The sequence below is a fragment of the Carassius auratus genome, chromosome 35 (assembly GCF_003368295.1).
Source record: "Carassius auratus strain Wakin chromosome 35, ASM336829v1, whole genome shotgun sequence".
NCBI classification, from domain to species: domain Eukaryota; kingdom Metazoa; phylum Chordata; class Actinopteri; order Cypriniformes; family Cyprinidae; genus Carassius; species Carassius auratus.
Window position 1 is genome coordinate 11,282,813 of NC_039277.1, and position 19,472 is coordinate 11,302,284.

A 19,472-nucleotide genomic window follows, 5' to 3' on the forward strand; every position below is an offset into this window, starting at 1 on the left:
TTGATTCATTTGATGAACTGGATGATTTTTGGAGCCCCTGTGAAAGCGGTTGAATGTATATGTTTGTACAGAAGTGTTTAGATCAGAAGATCTTAGAGAACAGATAGACATGTGAGCGAAGAAAAGCAAAATAACCTTTTATAAAACTTTTGTATTAGTACATTAACAATGGTAATTTTGTATATATGAAGACTAGGCTTTCTGAGTAGCAGAAAGAAAAACATTCCTACATTTTTTTTAAATGTAAGTTTGTCAGAAATAACTATGTAAACATGCGCAATGTTTTATGTGCCTTTTATTTGGATTGTCTAAATAAAAACTGTAAAACATGACTGCTACATGTGTGTGTAAGATCTACCAGCATCTATTCTCAATAATATTCTCTATTTATTCTTTTAGTTCAAATAAATTATTTTTGCTGGTCAGATTTGGAAACACTGATTGTTGAACCAACTTCTGGCTTTATTTTATTTAGTTATTTTGCATATATTTACTTATATGATTATAACTAGAATTTTTATTGTAGATTCATGCATTATTTATTTTGCATCAAAAACTTAATATTTCTGCTGGTGAAACAAAGTGTGGAAATACATCTCTGCAAAATGTGTTGCGTTTTAAAATGCCTAATATGAGGCTTTATATTATTTTATATTAAAAGAAATTCTCTTTCATCTCTAATTCATGGCTCTCCATCTGGCCCTGTTCCAATGGTCCCCTCCCCCTCCCCCACATACTGTTTTTTTTTTTTTTTTTTTTTTTTTTCTTAGCAGAATCTCATATTGGTCGTAAGGACTAATTTCCATGTGCATTGGCTCCATTGGTGCGCGTTCACGGCCTCACGCTTGCCGCATCATTTGATCAGGCGTGACGCGCCCCTGGGATCCCAATACAATCAGCCCTGGGTTTAATCTCGTGTCCATGAGCAGGTGCTTCGGGTTCAAGGTCTTTTGTTTCACCCATAACTGTCGCCTCACAACGGGGATAAAAGACAATGAGCCCCACTGAAGGAACAATTGCGCTTTTTTCGGGGCGCCGCTGTTCACCATCTGCCCGTGTCTGTAAGTACAGGCAGCTGTATTAGTATTTGAAGAGCATTTCTCTCCGTTCATTTATATTCATGAAAACATCTAATTTGGATGTTGCATCAACATTGAGCACTTAAGTAATAAATCATTTACATTTATTATTGAAACAGAAAAAAAGTGGTTACGCCCGATATAAGCTATATTATTGTGGGGTTTTCTGTTTGAGCATTGGCCAAAAAACGGGGTAATTTAAGCATGGGACGCAGCATGAAGGGAGGCGCAATTTTACCGAGATCATTGTGTTCTTTAATAAAACCTTATAAATAATCAAACGCTTAGTTGTTAAAAATAATGTAATGAAACATTGTTATTATGCATTTTTAATAACTTCAAAAAATTATTTATTATAAACGGAGTACATGTCAACCGCTCACCTTTTGACACATTACCGCCACAGACAGAGTCACATGACCAAAATGAATAGAGGAGAGAAACGCTCTGGGACGCAGAACAGAAAAGACAAAGGAGAAAAGAAAAACTATGCATTCAAATACAGAAATGTACAAGTGAAGTAATATAAATTAGCAAGCTATTATTATATTTTTTTTCATTGTAAGTCATGCAGTCATTCAACATTTGACATTGTTGTCTAATAGAGGGCAAATAAGTGATTAACGTTAATATCAGTTCTAATGCTCAAAAAATGAAGTCACAATAGGGTTGGGAATTGGGCATTTGATTTACATTTAAGAGGAAATTAGTAGGTTGTTAACAAGGATACAAACTAGCCACATTTAGCCAAAAATTGCAGTTTTAAATTTAAAATAGTCATTTGTGTGATTCATGTAAAAACTTGCTACTTCATACTTTAGTACAAAAAAATGTTGAATTTTGACCAAAAAAAAGGTTATTTTGAGATGTTATAGTAGCAATTTATAACATCCAAATATAAATCCAAAAGCAAAACATGTGAAAAGAGCTATATTACGGAGTGGAAATGGTAAATGAGGCAATGAATGATCCTCTGCCCCATCTAGTGGCCATAGTGTGAATATCATGACATTTATTTTAATAATATTTGTTTTTCTACCAGGTGGCAGAAATCTTTCACTTAAAGGAAAACCACAATTTTTCCATATTCCACTATGTTTTTCCCTCAACTTAGACCAGTTCATACGTACCTCTCCCATCTCAATGCGTGCACTTAATCACTAAAGCATGCAGCGCCACTATGTTAGCGTTTAGCTTAGCAACATTCATTCCTTAGGATTCAAACAAAGATGAATTTAGAAGCTACCAAACACTTCCATGTTTTCCCTATTTAAATACAGTTACATGAGTAATTACACTAAGTATGGTGACACAAAATAAAATGTAGCGATTTTCTAAGCGGATAAAAAATGATAACTATAATGTATGGTGCAAGAGCTCTTTGTAGCACTTCAACCTCGGCCCCTCTTCCTGCACGCCTGCACTATTGGTAGTAGTTCGGGGGAGTTTTCAGGAGTATTATTTACATTAACATAACTAAAAAGTGAGCAATATAACGTGTTTGTAAAAAATAAAATAAACAGAAGTGTTCTATTGTCTGAGCTCAACCACCTGGAGTTGAAGGGGATCTTATATAACACACTTTTTTCCTATGGTATTGAAAATGGGGGAGATGGTTCGGACCTTTGTCACTTTTTTTTTTACCCCTGATGAGTTTGTATTCTTCCATGCACAAGCTAGTTAATGGGCTTTTGGTCATTGACTTGCAGAAAGTTTTCTGTTGGAGTTAGTGTTAGGGGCTGGAATTTAGGGGGCGCCAAAACTGATCTTATATACCCCTCAGCAGATGTTCAGTGGTGCCCCTGCATTTTAGATATATAAATATAGATAGAGTGTTTATTGGCTATTTTATAACTTTGAATGCGAATGAGTATATACGCAAGATTTTAAAATATTTTTGAAGCAGGTCTATATACTGCTGAATCCAAATATACAATAAAAAAACAGTACTATCGTGAAATAAAATAACTAATTTCTATTTGAATATATGAATAATCTAAAATGTATTTTAATAGCCATTACTCCGGTCTTCAGCATCACATGATCCTTCAGAAATCATTCCAGTACATTGATTTTGGTGCTTAAGAAACATTTCTTATTATTATCAATGTTGAAAACAGTTGTACTGCTTAAAATTAATTTTGTGGACACCTTGATGCATATAAATTTTGGATTATGTAAATAATAGAACGTTCATAAAACACCATTCATTTGAAATACACTTTTTGTTTTTGTCTTTGATGTTTGATCAATTGAATTTATCCTGGCTGAATAAAAATTTTAATTTATTTTAAAAAATCTTCTGATTCTTGTTGAATATAATACTGTTATATTTTTTTCATATGTAAATGAATAAATGAATGAATAGTTATGCAATGGGGTTGATTTGATCTTTTGTAATGAATGCTGGGATGCTTTACTCACCTGTATCCACTAGGTTGCTCTTGAGTGCGGTAAGAGGAGGATAATCTGCCCACAGCTCATTCTCTCAAGAGCCGATAAAGATCCACCATCTGACGAGCTGGAGCGCTGCTGTCACACACTGTCACACACAATCACTGATTATATACAACATGGAGGAATGCAGCATCGAGTAATGTGATCAGAGCCGATCTCTTCAGATGGTAAGATCTCTTTCGTCTCCTTAGTCTGCTGCTTCTTTCTCTGTCATTTGATTTGATTATGCATTTATTAAGATAAATTAAGCACTGTTCAGTTATAATTCTCTAGCCAGACAGGCATTAGTGTGGTTAATAACGCCCTATATAGTGCCGGACTCATAAATTAGGGTGCTGTTATGTTGCTACAGTATGATGTGATGGAATTAACACATCTGTGTCTCTGGTCCATTTATGTCTATGTAATAATTAAATTATAATAATGATAATATTTTACTATGTAGTACTGTGTGGTATTTACAGCAGTTTTTTTTGTGCACATCTTTTTTTTTTCCAGAGAAAATGTAGTGTAAATTTTTTTTTAACTAGTAAAAGGAAGAAGAAGAAAGTATGAGATTTTTTTATTTTATTCATTGAGTTTTATTCCACTCAATGAATCCTGGGATAGGGTCCATGAGTGACCACATGCCTCTAATATAGTTTTTAGTATCATTATATTATGGCTTAAAGGGGTCTTATTATGCTTTTCAATTGTAGTTAGTCTGTAATGTTGTTGTTTGAGTTTTTTTGAGTGAATTGATTTGATTTTGATGCAGTATTTACACAGAAGCTCGCAAGTGTGGCTATGGTAAGGGGCATGACATTTCCCGACCAGACGCCAAGTGCTGCCAATCACAATACACACTGGCCCAGCTAACCAATCACAGGGCATTTTGTATTTCAGAAGGCGGGCCTTCATTTGATACAGAAACTTTTCCAGCCGTTCATGCCAGACTTAGGAGAGATAAAGTCAAGATTTGTAAAAGAGCATAATAGGACCTCTTTAAGAGCAGAGATTCTATTAAAGGTATAGTCCATCCCAAAAAGCTCCCCTTGCCCTCATGTCATTTCAAATTTTTGCATTGTATTTCTTTCACCTGTGGAATACAAAATAAGATTAACAGAATGTTAGTAAAAAAAAGTTTTATGTTTTTGAGGTAAAGTATAACTTGATTGTCTCAGTATTAGTATAAACGCTATTTTTAAGGTACTTGACTGTCACCTCCCCTCTGCACTGTTCCTTCCTGTCCTCTCATCTTCACTTTTCTCCTTCTATCTCAGTGGATCCAGGTCAGAAACAAGGACAAGTGTCAAAGCCCTGCTCGTTCTTTCGGTTCAGTGCACACTATGCAACTGTTCCCTTTTTCTTTGGGCTGAACATTACAAAAGCCTGCTTGTATTAACATTTGGGGAAATGCTTGCATCTTTTCAGTGCAGTCTATTTTCATTTCTGCTCTTATAAAATGAATTAAAACAAAATCTTACAAATTGTGTAAGCAACTACTGGAATTTATCCTCATGGGTTTGGCCCCATTAGAGCTAATGATAGCAGAGATGTGCCAGTGAACGTGCTGCTGCTTTTATACGTAGACACCAGGCATGTGTTCTGACATAAGCAAGAACCCACAGTCGACTCCTGTGGTGATAACAGCTCTCCGTGTCAGACACCACAATCTGCCCGCTTGGATTTCACTCTCCTCTTGGCTGCTGAATCAGCCAGAAAAAGCATCTGAATTTGGCAGAGTAATACAGAAAGGGAGACTAGGATCATTTTGGCAGGGGCTCCTTCTAAATTTCATTAAAGCTTTGTTTATAGCTCATTATTAATAACGGGGTTGTCGTGTGTCTCCCAGCTTCACACTTACTCTATGTTCTGTTCCAAAATGAGTCAAGAAAGATTCATTCAACTTTTAAATAAATATAACACCCCCCAAAAAAAAGGTTATTTTAAGAACTGTTCACTGAAAGGTTCTTTGGGGAACCAGAAATGGCATTGCTCCGAAAACCCCCTTCTGGAACCTTTATTTATGAATCACTCTTTTGAGTCAAATCAGTTGATCTGATTCATGATTGATTCAGAAAACTTACTGATTCAATTTTTGAATTAAACTCACTGAGTCAGTGATTCATCAGTTTTCAATTTAAACCCTTTTCAAGCAGAAGATGATAAATATAGTTATGTAAACATCATTCTGTAAGTGCAAAGGAACAGCAGAATCCACACCATAATGATAACGACATGGAAGATCAATATAGTTGGAATCACTTTTCACAATGATGATAGCCATTCTGAATTTATTATGCTTTAAAGAGTGTGAGCATTTAAGGAAGTCGACAAAATTATGAACAGAATGCACTGGTGTGGATGCTAGTTTTGTTATTGTTATAATTAACTCTTCTGGTTTGAACAGGCCTTCATAGATTATTTTAGGGTATGTTTTATAAAAATGTAATTCCGCCTTGAAACAACATGGAGGTGTCTAAATGATAGAATTTCTTCCTTCACACAATTCAATTAGGTTGGAGTTGTTTTGAATCTGAAAAGCTTTCCACTTACAGTGCAGCTTTTACTGATTTCATATCAAGTGTGTGACCAAACGGCAAGATTGACTGAAGCTTTAAATCGGGTTTGGCACTTTAACACCACTGCTGTGGTTTATTCTGAGTTTTCTTAATGAATCACTTACTCCGAGGGTCCAACGACTGCGAGATTGATAGTCACGGGGGTTGCCATGGAGACAAGACCAGCAGCCTCCGATCACATTGACTGTTGATGATGGCCGTAATTTAAAATAACAAGCTTTCCTGTGTTGCACCGGAAGGATGATTGCCCCGATTATGATGACATCTCCACCATGCTGAGATCTCTTTCACAATTATCCATCAGATCCTGCGCTGTGTGGCATTCCTCTGGCTCTAATCTGTCTCAGTGGGTCACACGGACCCCTGCTTAACCGATATCAGCTCAGCGGGCGTATTAACTATGGATGACGTCAGGCTTTGCTGCATGTTATTCACAAGGGCACAGCCGCCCTTCTTCAGAGATACATCACTAAGCTGCTACTGTTCCTGAGCCTCGCTGGCTAACTGTGCCAGAGTCTCTGGCTATATTTAGCGCTGCCTGTTTGGTTTTGGGTGCAGATTAATGTGGAGCGATGAAAATGGGAGCGAGGGATATCCGAACCTCTCCGTTGATGGATTTTATGGAGGAGCCTGTAGCCTGTGATGGGAGTTAAAGGTTTATCCTGCTGGCATTAGTTGCTTCCTGGTGGATCTTTTGGTGTGAGTCTGCATCTCCTCTGCAGAGAGACGGTAAGTAGGGAATAGAAACATATAGGGACATGTGAAGCACATGATTACATCATGAGTCCAGTGTCTGATCATGTATGGTGAGAGGGCAAAATGTGCCCTTTTGAAGAGTACCTAAAGATACCTATCCTATCTTTTATGGAAGCCTTGTTTGTTAATGACCCTGATCCATTTAATGTCCAATGGGGACCATCCACTGTATGACTCATGCTATTCATGTGTGCATGAATGATTCACGATTTAAAATTATTCATTTTATAAAAAAAAACAAAAAAATGTAAATATGTAAAGTAAAGAACTATATCAAAAAAAAAAGATTTTGTATGTGCTCCCAAAAGATAACCAGTCCATTCTCAGGAGTGTAAATCAAGAAAAATTTGATCCACTAAAAAAACTAAAAATGTCCGCACACTGATAGACACACAATTAGACGATTAGAAGGCAAAGGTCAAAGTATCTACTAAAATAAATACAAATACATATATACATTCTGTTTTTGGGGCTTCATATTCAGTGTTGCTTCTGTTAACTAAAAGTAAATCTATTAAAAATCATTTTTGGTTATTGAAACAAAGCTTAAATATACAATATAAAAAAACATACATTTTAAATTGCCTGGGTGACTTGATGAAATTTTTTTTTTATAAATAAACATGTAAGGTTGAAGTATTAACATTATTAAACTGAAATAAAAAAATAAATAAAACCTATAAAAAAAGAAAAAAATCCATGCACAAAAACAAATAAAAATGACAAAAGAACATAATATAATAAAAAGTCAAGTTCAAATAAAAACTGAATATAGAAAACAAAATCACATTCAAAATACTTATAATTAATATAATATTATATATATTAAATAATACTAAAATAACAGTGTTCATATTAAAAGAGAGACTACATGTTATATATGTTATATTTAAATATGTTTTTGCGTATTTCTTTCAACAATTTTTTTCTCTCAATATAAGCAATGTTTAACATTTTGCTGTTCTAATGTAGGTCTTCAGGAGTGGGCCGCTGTTTGTACTTCGCTTGAGGTTGACTGTGAGAGCGAGAGCAAGGCATTCTGGGAATCCCAGCCAGCCGTGGATGTGGTTGAGTCTTAGCTATCAGCAGCAGAAGAAAGGTTCATCCAATGCTGCCCCTCTGTATACGGAAGCTTACCTCCAGAGGCATCATGAGTGGATAACAGGTGTGTCCGGAGGCGGTGCATAGGTCAACGGGTGGGATCATTGCAGTGAATGGGCAGCTCTGAGTGGGAGGGAGGTGCTGTAAATGATGACCAGTCTTTTCCGCCGGAGTAATGCGAACAGTAACCATGGCAGTGGTACACGAGGGAGCGACGATGGATCACGAGAGCTCAATAACAGAAGGCCTCCACATCAGGTCCGGCGTTTGGAGTTTACCCAGGCTATGGATGACTTTAAGACGATGTTCCCCAGCATGAAGCATGAGGTTATTGAGTGTGTCTTGAGAGCCAACCATGGTGCTGTCGACTCCACCATTGACCAGCTACTGCAGATGAGCCTGGACAGCAAGGCCACGGATGACAGCTCGGATTCTGAGGACAGCATCCCTCCAGAGGTGAGTCTAGAAACTTTTAATGAGATCTAAAAGTGTGGCATTTTTAGATCTGTGTGCACAAAAGAATCTTCCCTTTTTTCTCCTGCAGATCCTGGAAAGAACACTGGAGCCGGACAGCTCAGATGAGGAGCCTCCACCCGTCTACGCGCCGCCCTCCTACGACATGCACATCTATGACAGAAAACATCCTGCAGATGTTCCATCCACACCACCACCCAGGCAAGAAAAACAACTAATCATGTTTCCTGTTGGAAAAATGACTAATAATAACAGTAGACTTTAACCTGTGAGAGAGACATTGTATCTGCATTCACTTTGTTGAAATGCTTTTTATGTTGACTTGAAAAAAAATTCTGCTACTATTTATTCTTACTTTTCTTCACACCAAATTATTCTGATGGCAGACTTAGGACCAGGCATTTAAGAAAAAGAATAAAAACAAGATTTGAGATGCTGTACAATGAGATTGGTCCATTGGTTATCCAGTCAAATTATCTGCTGATTCAAAGTCACATAAGCTTTTTGTTGTTCATTAAGGAATTTATTCGGTAAATGTGCTCTAAAGTTTATGACTTTCTATTGGTTAACAAATGTATTCACCTCAAATTGATCCACAATTTAAGATTTTTCTTCTTATTCTTCTTCTTCTGAGACCAAATGTATAAAATGAATGCAGTCTAGACTTTCAGGCTCCGATCCCCAAACTCTGCACAGATTTTTGTGAGTTTCTTACTCCGTGTATTCTACTCTTCTTTTTTTTTCAAACTTTTTCCTAACTGTAGTTTATGGAATTTCCATAAGGGACTTTCTAAACAGGCCCAAATTCCCACAGACTTCATTTGAGAGGGTGAAAACTTTCATCCAATAACTCCTTCAGGCTAGCTTTCATATCACTAGCAAAGCCTAACAACTACCTTGGTATAACGTGCTAAAATATATAATTTAAAGTTTAATGTAAAAATCTGCTCAAACATGCTAGCAATGTGCTAAATTATGCTAGCCAAATGTTAAAACATTCTCGCAATGTGTTAAACCTTATAAAAATAACTACTAACATGTCAAAACATGCTAGCAACATGCTTATGTATGTTAGCAGCATGTTAAAACAATGCTAATGCTAGCAATGCTTGCTAGTCTATATAACCATTTTGAACTGATGTGCTTTACTTCTCAAGTTTAGTCTGCTGCTTTGTTGTGTAAACCATTTAAACTAACAAGTTATTTAGTGAATAAACAGTTTCTAAGTAAGTCCCTTATTAGTTTGATATTACTACATCAAAGCATCAAAGTCTTGAAGACTACATAGTACATTCAAAGTTGATAATTTAACTTTAAAAAAAAAGGAATATATAAAACATTTGAGAATCAAAAGAAATGCTACTGCAACTGAAGAAGCCATTGTAGCTTCTGATCTCATCCATAATAAATGACTTGCATTCAGAGCTCACAGACAAAGTCCAGTAACAACCAGCAGTTGTCAGGTTATCTTGCGTTTGGAGCAGGATACCTGATGTTTGGGATTGTGTGGGACAGATTTGTGAGGTAACCAAACTTTTTTGATGACAGACTTTTGCTCAGGGACTACAGATTGACTAAAGCAACATTTGAGATGGTGTACAAAGACATTAGTCCACTGGTTAGTGCACTCATCCAATCATCTGAGCACTGAGGAATTTATTCCACCTCAGCAGAGCGCATACGATTTTATGCACATCTTGGCATTTCCATCAAGCGCACAAAAAGTCTCATAAAATATATGGATGGAAACAGTTACTGATCTATTAGTAAGTGAACTCCGCAAACAACAGTGCCTTTAAATCCCAAGATGAGAATCCCATCAGGCCTTTCTTATTTTAAGAGTGTGTTTCATAAGAAGAATTAGTTTTATTTTATACTCATTTTGTCAGGTTCGATGATTATCCCCCTCCTGGGCATCAGCAGGTCGGCAGACACAGGAACTGGAATCCACCGTTACTAGGCAACCTCCCTGATGACTTCCTGCGTATCCTGCCTCAGCAGTCAGAAAGTCTTCAGGTGGATTTATAAACCATTAACATGTATTCGGTATTAAAATCTTGGCTGAATATCATGCGTTTACATTAGCAAACATTAAGATCCAGATTCAAAGATTTAGATTCAGATCCAGATTCAAATTCCTTCCAAATTCACTGGGTTCATACACTGGCCATATCATGCATATAATATTTTTGATGCATTTAACTCGTTCCATTTTTTTCAGCCAACATTTCATTCAAAATTACAAACAAAAATCTTGAGTTGAGCATTACATCTTTATTTTAGGGCCTTAATTCAGTAAATTTAAGACCAGATAAGGGCAATTCATTTGACAGTAAAAATGTCATTATTGATTTCTTTCCCCCTGCAGCGATCTCAGAGCAACCTGTCTCAGCCTTCCTCCTCCTCCTCTTCCTCACTGTCATCCCTGACGCAGCTTTCATCCAGCAGTATTGCCCTGTCAGGTGGCGTTTGGTCATCTGAACAGGACAGGAAGTTGAAACAATACTTGGAGGATGAGCGAATAGCCCTTTTTCTGCAGAATCAGGAGTTCATGAAAGAGCTACAGCGTAACAGAGACTTCCTCATAGCTCTGGAGATAGGTACACACACACACACACACACACAAATATGCTGACCTCAATGTGAATTTCATATTGACTTCTATTGTTTATATAGTTGTTTATATATGTAAAGGAAGTGGCAACATAATTTTTCCCACATATTGTGATGAACATCTGAGTTAAATGGATTATGGAAATGTGAAAAAAAAAATGAAATGCAGAAAGTGGTGGAGTGTAAGCAGACTAAATAATTGGAGAGACCAACATAGACCACCAGAAAAAAGTCTGCTGCTTTACCAGAAGATTTTATTATAACGTTATTGTTTTAAAAAAATTACAAAGCCAGAAATTGTTAACAAATAGGTTTCATGCATTTACAAAATAGAATTGTATACCAACATTTAATTACAATTAAATTAAAAGTACGTTACTCTATTATTCATATGAATTTATTTATACTTAATTAAATTCTGTTTCCATTATATTTACTGTAGACCTAATCGTAAATTTTTAAACACTTTTAGAAGTGAATTAAATGGATTTAAATTTTTATTATCATTCAGTTTTTTTGGTGAAATTTTTCAGACCTTTCCCTCCTAAAGGTTTAGTGTAACTAGGTCAGAGACACCTTGCCCACTGTCACTCAAACACTCATTTTTCAAACATACTTCACATAAAATGAAATAATGTTTGGATTTCTCAGTGTGAGGGAAATCTGTCATTCATACAGGGTTTCTGCAGGTCCTTAAAAGTCTTACAGTTAGTCAAAATTAAGGCCATAAACAGTCTTAAATGGTACAAGAAAGTCTTATTTATTATGATTTCAAGAGGTCTTAAATTTGGCAATGGAAAGACAAGAGTTGCGGTATGACTTATTGTAAAGATTAAACTTCAGAAGGCGATGAATTAATTGATTAAACTGGAGCTCTGTATGTTTCAAAGTCACTGCTTTGTTTTCTGCTGCTATTGGAGGAACTACTGTATTTCTGCAATTCCGAAAGCGCCACCTGCTGGCAGAGAATGAATTTGCATTTTCAATAAGTCTGCTGGTTTTGTTCAGACCAATGTGAAAATCAGCCCATGTTTTTATGCAGCAAACACACATTTGTAAATGTGAACTGGTGGATCGACAAAAAGATAATGCATTAGAAAAATCTAAACAATTTAGACCGTAAAATATATTTATACGCTACTTAATTAATATAATAATTTATTTGTAATAGTTGTTTCAATTAATATAATAATTGATCATTTTGATTCAGCGATTTTCTTAAAAATAGTTTAAATTCTGAAATGTGAAGTTTATAACTTTATATATATAAAACAAAATTGTGAAAACCTGTAATCATGCTTTTTACAGTCATTTTACAGTTCAATATGTCACTATAGACATTGCCCTGCCCTGCTCATGTGATATTAATTTTATTTGTGGTGGTCTTAAATTTGAGCTTATAAATCCTGCAGATACCCTGTTCACAGCCAAGATCTCATTAACCAACATTGCATTCAAGCACCTTTTTTTTTACCTATTTTGTGCCCCCTCAAAGTTTTAGTTCCTCCCAAAATTTCTTCCTCACCTTACCTACCTTTAGGATGATTAATATAATGAAATATAATTTCTACCTTTCTATTTGCAAAAAGATTTGCAATGTTTTTCATTCTCATATTTGCAAACTATCACTCCTATCATTCTGCTAAAGTGCCTTTTAAATGAACCCCAGAGGGTTGTGTGTGTGAACCGCTCACTGTGTGCAGTGTTGTGTTGTTCACTCCACTGTCTCCACTCTGGAGCGACCGATCTTCACCTGCCCTCAGTGACCCTGTTACCTGCTGTGTTTTAGATCATCAGAGGTGCGAGAAAGCACAGTGTGGTCATTCATCCGCTTGCACAGAGAACTCCGCCGAAGGTAGATTCCCTTCATCTTCATCCATCCATCAGCCATTTCTGCCACACAAACACTGACAGGAAGCTTCATCTGAACCTGTCGGTGCCGCCACATAAAACAACACACAGATAACGGCCTACAGGGACCACATTCTACACTTTTGCAGCATTTAACAATTTTTTTTTATCATAAGGTTAAATTAGTCTGTTTAACAAAAAAAAAAAAAAATCTGTCATTATTTAATCATCTGCCGAACGCAAAGGAGAAAATGTGATTGGTAAATGTGAGCAACCATATGTTGTCTAACTCTTGATGTAGGTGATAATTGTGTCTCGGGGTCTGAGGAGGCCTGTTCATCAGTCTCTGACGATGCCTTATTCCTGGAGAAACTCAAGCACATGGGCAAATGTAGGAAAACGCAGACAAAGTTTAACAGCAAGTTCATGTAATGGCTTGAGCTCTTGGCCCTTTTTGATCACTGCGTTATTACCTGCAGCTACAAGGAAGAAGCTTTTTGAAATTGCCAGATCATTCTCGGAGAAGACCAGAAGAAAGAAGTCCAAAAAGCGAGCTTTCTCCAAACACCAGTCATATCCTCACATGTCCAGCCCCGACAGTCGCTGCCTGGAGTTTGCTTCTATGTATGTTGTGTTTTTTGTTCCTATAACTACTAGATTCAGTGTAATGTCAGTGCATGTCTAAATATGATTTTTTGATCTTCTTGTTCTGATATGTATTGTATGAATTAAAAGCTATACTTTTTTTAAGTTAAAAATGCTAGAATACATCTTCTAAGCTATATGGCATTGTAGTTTTAAACCTATAGTGTGTTTGGTCCTTGACTTGCTCTCAGTCAAGGCTCTGCAACCTCCATCGTCAATCTCCTGGAAGAAGTAGAGGGGCCGCCTTCGGGTAAATATTCCCTTTATCTAAATGCAAATGTGAAATATATCGGCACTTCATAAAATGTATAATATTTGGTGAAACCTCGTAAAGTGGAAATATGTTTGTGTCTATAAGCTGAGGATGACAACAAACTTAAGAGACTTTCAGAAAGAGACGAAGGGGAGGAGTCAAAGGAAGTGATGTCATGGTAAGTGCTCACAAATACACTTATCATCTTTACATCATTGGACGAATATGGATAATTGGCACATATTTTTTTATGATTTTTGACAGATGGATGAATCCTGGCCGGAGCTGCCGATGTTGTCTGCTTTAGAGAGCTCTGAAGACTAAAGCGTCATGATGATCGAGATTTTACTCATTAGTTTCCTGCAATGCTTTATTAAACCTGAACCATAAAATCATCATAGTTCTATATTGTTTGTAATATTCTGGTTCAACAGTCTAGTTTAGGACTGTCATGTGGTGTAGCAGATCTGGTGGTGTTTAGAAGAATGCTGTGCTGGGCCTCGGGACTCAGAACATCCACAAGCACAAACCTCATTGCTCAGCTTGATAAGAAAATCTGTGTTTATCTCAGGAGTAATTGTAATGGCCTGGAGTCTATATACAGTTCCTTTGATGTTTATAGATAAACCTCTTTTAAATTCTCATTATATTATCTGATAGGTTTTATTTTGATAACTGGGAGATTGGTTTAAAATGTGTTATACAATTTAAGTTGCTGTGTTTTCAACCAAATCACAATTTAAAATCATGCTGATTTTATTCTTAGTGTAAAGTAAGGTCTGTTTTTTGTGTATTTAAACTGGGATAGTAGGCTAATTATTAAAACTAAATTGTAATTTTCAGAGTTTAGAGCTGTCAGCTCACTGTAAATTGATATTGATTTTCAAAGGATGATGTAGTTTGTTATTAAATTACATTTTGAGAGCAACACATCCTTGTTTGTCCTTTAATAATTCGTTTGCAGAAGGGATGAAACTCTTCATATGCGCAAAGTTACAAAGTCAAACATTTAGGATGATAAACAGTTTTGTTTCAAAACATTGGTGCTTACTTGGGTTGTGCTCTTGTGTTTTCATTCTTACAAGAACCAGCAGAGAACATCACAACATATGTGCCATAAGGCCAAACCATAAGGGGATTTTCACATTTAAAAATGAGAAGAATTTTTACCCAATGTTTAAAAATATATCAGTTTTATGAAAAACGTGTCTTATAAATATAGATTTAGTCAGGCTATTTTATGATAACTCGTTGCATGATATAAACTCTGCAGAGGGATGTTACGATTTAAAGGCGCATATAGATTTTTTTCCTCAGTAAAAAGTTTTACAATAAAAGAAATTAATAGCAGGTCTCACAAAATATCTTTGAAATCACTGACATTTCCATAAAGAGAAATCTAATATCATCACTCTTGTAAAAGCTTATGTTTTACATCTCGGGTCTACTCTTGGGGGCGGACCAGACGTTCCAGTCATATATGACAATCTCATTTTGTATTGACAATTTCCCTTTTATTAAAATTTTTCCACTTATGGAATAAATCAATTAAGATTTTTACAATGACTTCGGAAAAATGCCAAGTTTTGCTTTTGCGTGATGCTGTATCCACGACGCTAGGTGTCAGTATCATATCGGCCAGCGAAAAACAACCAACTGTCTGCTTCAGTGACCAAACTAATCAGCAACAAACATCTCTAAAAATATAGATATATATGCAAATAGATAAAGAGAGGTGGACATAAATTTATTTTGCCTATTTAAGTTGAAATTAATCTTGGCACAGGTGACCTCGATTGTTTGTGACACTTTATTTTCCCATTCTGTAAGTGTCCAGCAGATGGAGCTATACACCAGTGCCTTGCTGTACATTGCTTGTTCAGCTCAAACACCTTCTGATTTTTCTTTTCAATCATAATCAGTCATTACTGTGATAGATGGCATTTATTTTGCTATCAGGAACAGCCTAAACACCTGTAGGGTTCCTGAGAGAGAGAAAGAGAGAGAGCTGGCTGTGGGCGCTCACGTGTCCGAGGTGTTCTGTTCATTGTCTGGTGTCTGCAGATTGGGATTTATTTATAGCCGTGTCTGTCTACCTCAAAGCCCCATAATGCACCACTCCCAGATCCTGCGACTGATGGCCTTTTCTTTTTTAACCTAGGTCTCGAAATAATCTCAGATCTGATCTCACCAAACATAAAATAGAAAAGCACACAGCACCACCTGCCCCGCAGACACAAACAGTCTGAAATGTGACTGAAAAGACGTGTCAGTCGGGTATTTACTGACAGCCTGTGTCACGGATGATCTCTGTCATCAGATTCTCCACAATCCAATTTAATCTGCTGTATCCTGGGAAAGGATTCCTCAGGCTGACCAATAGAGAGAGAGTATCATGACGACACAGCAGCAGCCAGGGTGGAAGCTGCACTTTGTCTGTAGCACTTCTGTAGGCTTTTTTGGCTTGGTGCTCTGAAACTTTCTCATATAAATCACTTGATTTAGAGCCTGGTATAATTTCAGTTTTTGTTTGACCAAAAGTGTTTTAAGAATGCAATAACATCAGATGTCATACTAGCTTGGAAAGAGGTCATGGTATGGTTGATTTTTTGGATGACACGAACCCTCATTTGACGCTTCTTCTGTCTGCATGGAAAGGTCAGGTTTCTTCAAGAGGTTCCTGTGGTCCTCAGCATGGAACAGATACACACCTGACACTTTGACCGGTGAGAGATACATCTAAAAAATACTGGAGTTAATGATGACAGTTTGGTTTCAATTCAAATTCAAGTTTTAAATTTAGATACCTTTAAGTTTTTATTATGATTTCTACTTAAATTTCTGCTCTAGCTTTGCAACTACTCTGGATTACTGTTAAAGAGATAGTTCATCGTAAAATTAAAATTCTGACATCATTTATTCACCTTCATTGTTCCAAATGTTGACACAAATGGACACAAAGGAAGATATTATAAAAATGTCAAAAAAAAAGCACTTAACAAAATGACTGAGACTTTAATAAATGACGAACATTAAAAATATAAAAATAAGCTAATTCAAAACAAATAATTAGTATAATAATATATACATATTACTAAGATAACACTGCTTTGCGTGAACAAAAACTAATATGCGAAACAAATTAAGGAGATTTCTGGACATATTTTGATGTCTTTTTTATATATTACACTCATGAATACACTTTGAGGCCTTATTTTACTGAACTGCGACTTTCTTTCTCATATACAAATGAAGATGTTTTTTTCATTGGTTGGTCATTACTGGGTTTGGATTATAATCCATCCATTACAACCAGACCTCAGAAGGCGCTTGGAGTAATGTTCCATCTCTGAGATGTGTGTGTATGTGTTGGGGAGGATGTAGAGTGTTATGCAGCACGCAGATGGAGAGATGGAGGACAGACGGAAGGATAGAGAAAGAGAGTGAGATGAAGGACAGATGGAAGAGGAAGTGAGGTTTAGAGAGTGACTCAGCAGTCAGACTGAGCGTTTGATGTGAGGAACATCTCACCCTCACAGTGAGATGAGAACCCCCCCCCCCCCCCATTTTAATAAATGTGATTAAACATGCTTGTGCTTGTGTGGAAAAAAGCTAGGCAAAGGGGTGAATTTCTTTCATCATTAGTTGCATTGTAGACCCTGATATGTGAAAGGCCCTCTGTTGAGCCGAGGATACCCTAAGGAAGAAAAACCCGCAAATGCTATCCTGTTAATATTGCAGTTGTTTTTACTTAAACTCTATTTAAGTTAAGTAGAAAAAATGTGGGTTTTGGTTTGAGTCTTGTGCTTCACAGATGGTGTCTCCTCAGAAGAACCCTTGTAATCATGCACGTGTCTCTTCAGAAGAGATCTCAACGATGTCTTAAACTGTGCTCAGATTTGCCAAGAAATATATATTTTTTTTATTTTCTTTTTTTTTTCCAGAGACCATATATGACACAGTTTGAAGTGTTTGAAAATCATAAAGAGGACTTCCTGGATGATTCATATGGGGGATTTGGCCATGACTATTTCCTTTCCTTTTTAAAAACAAACCAAAATATCTGACATCGCAATTCAGCACATTTTATGGAAATAGGAACATTAGTATTATTTTGGATTCCGTCATTAGTACTTTCCTGATTTACAATGTTTCTTGTAAATAAATATCCCAAGAAATGATTTGGGAGTTTGCAAGGACATTGGTTTCTCCATGTGTGTAACTTTGGGAAATATGCAACAGGAAAATAGGGTGAAAACAAAATAACAATATTTTTATGAAATGTATTTATTTATTTTTGTTTTCCCGTAAACATCAATAAAAAATAATGTGAAAGTCATAACCATATTTTTGGTCCTGTTCACAAAAGTTCATACATTTTACAAATTTACTTTACAAAACAAATTTAATATCTGTCCAAAAACAAAAAACAAAGTGTCTTTTCCTAATAACAGAATATTATTCAAAATATGAATAAAGTACTTTAACGATATATATATATATATATATATATATATATATATATAAAAAATTAAGATAAAAACATATAATATATAGGCTATAATAATAAATGAAAATGCTCAAGTTATTAGATTTTAATTTAATAGTTATAATTAATATCTATCTATCTATCTATCTATCTATCTATCTATCTATCTATCTATCTATCTATCTATCTATCTATCTATCTATCTATCTTCTATCTATCTATCTATCATTAGCCTACAGACATGTTCGTACGGACTTCATTTCCCAGCGTGCATCGCTTCGTGCGATGTTTCCCACAGCTGACATACAGTGAGCAGAGACTCGCGGCAGAACGCGCAGCTCGCACGAGCGCTTCCACAGCGCACTTGGATTCGGGAGTACCTCAGACCTCATCTCCCTTGTGGATCCTAGTATAGACCGCATCTATTGTCCGCTCGGACAGTCTGATGGCATGCATCTGTAGTAGTGCATGTGGATTGTATTATTATTTGTAGTTGCACTCATCTCTCCATCCACGGCGTGCCCGATGCAGTGGGATGGATGGTGTTAGAGTGGGGCTGATGATGGTGGAGGAGAGTGATGAACAGAGGGACAGCAGCAGCAGCGGCGGCGGCGGTGGCGCAGCGATGGCCGCGCTACACCAGTGTGAACTGATCCAGAACATGATTGACATCTCCATCTCCAGTTTGCAAGGGCTCCGGACCAAATGCGCGGCGTCCAACGATCTCACGCAGCAGGAGATCCGCACTCTAGAGGTAATGACGACTAGAGGGGCCGAAGTGCAGCGTCACGAAAGAGCGCATCCGCTCTCTTGCGCGCACTTTATCCGTTTCTTCCCATTTTTGCACTGCAGCTGTTTATTGTGGTGCATTTAAGGGGCGCACAGGACTGGGAACGAGCTCCTTCTATTGCAATTTACCATATTATCTCTAACAATGGTAGTATTACAATTTTTGCACAGTGTACCATGGTAATACATGGAATTTGGACAGTAAAGTGATGCTGTATTTTTAGAAACGCACAGGGATGAGAATTGGACCTCTCTCACAAAATTGTGCAATGGTATTATCAGGGTTTTCTGAAGAATTTCGTTCGGGGGTCTCTGTTAAATAGCAAAAAAGGTACTATCACATTACCATGACAGTGTAGCAGAGCAATAACATAGTAATTTCTGGAGTAGGCTAAGATGTA

At 36.5% G+C, this 19,472-nt stretch overlaps 1 protein-coding gene across 3 annotated transcripts; it reads left to right on the top strand.

Annotated features, from left to right (window-relative positions):
* The first annotated feature begins 778 nt into the window (after window positions 1-778).
* LOC113054385 (CUE domain-containing protein 1-like) lies at window positions 779-14,722 on the top strand. 3 transcript variants are annotated; one of them, XM_026219911.1, is made up of 13 exons: window positions 779-1,061; window positions 3,517-3,703; window positions 6,659-6,829; window positions 7,829-8,413; window positions 8,502-8,632; window positions 10,321-10,447; window positions 10,800-11,031; window positions 12,834-12,899; window positions 13,197-13,286; window positions 13,375-13,519; window positions 13,732-13,790; window positions 13,899-13,971; window positions 14,058-14,722. In XM_026219911.1, coding segments are annotated over exons 4-13 (1,233 nt in total). In that variant the 5' UTR covers window positions 779-1,061; window positions 3,517-3,703; window positions 6,659-6,829; window positions 7,829-8,104; the 3' UTR covers window positions 14,059-14,722. The 3 variants fall into 3 exon arrangements, with proteins under 3 accessions (XP_026075696.1, XP_026075697.1, XP_026075695.1); XM_026219912.1 differs by lacking the exons at window positions 779-1,061; window positions 3,517-3,703 and having other exon boundaries at window positions 5,885-6,829; window positions 13,375-13,468; XM_026219910.1 differs by lacking the exons at window positions 779-1,061; window positions 3,517-3,703 and having other exon boundaries at window positions 5,887-6,829.
* The last annotated feature ends 4,750 nt before the right edge of the window (window positions 14,723-19,472 follow it).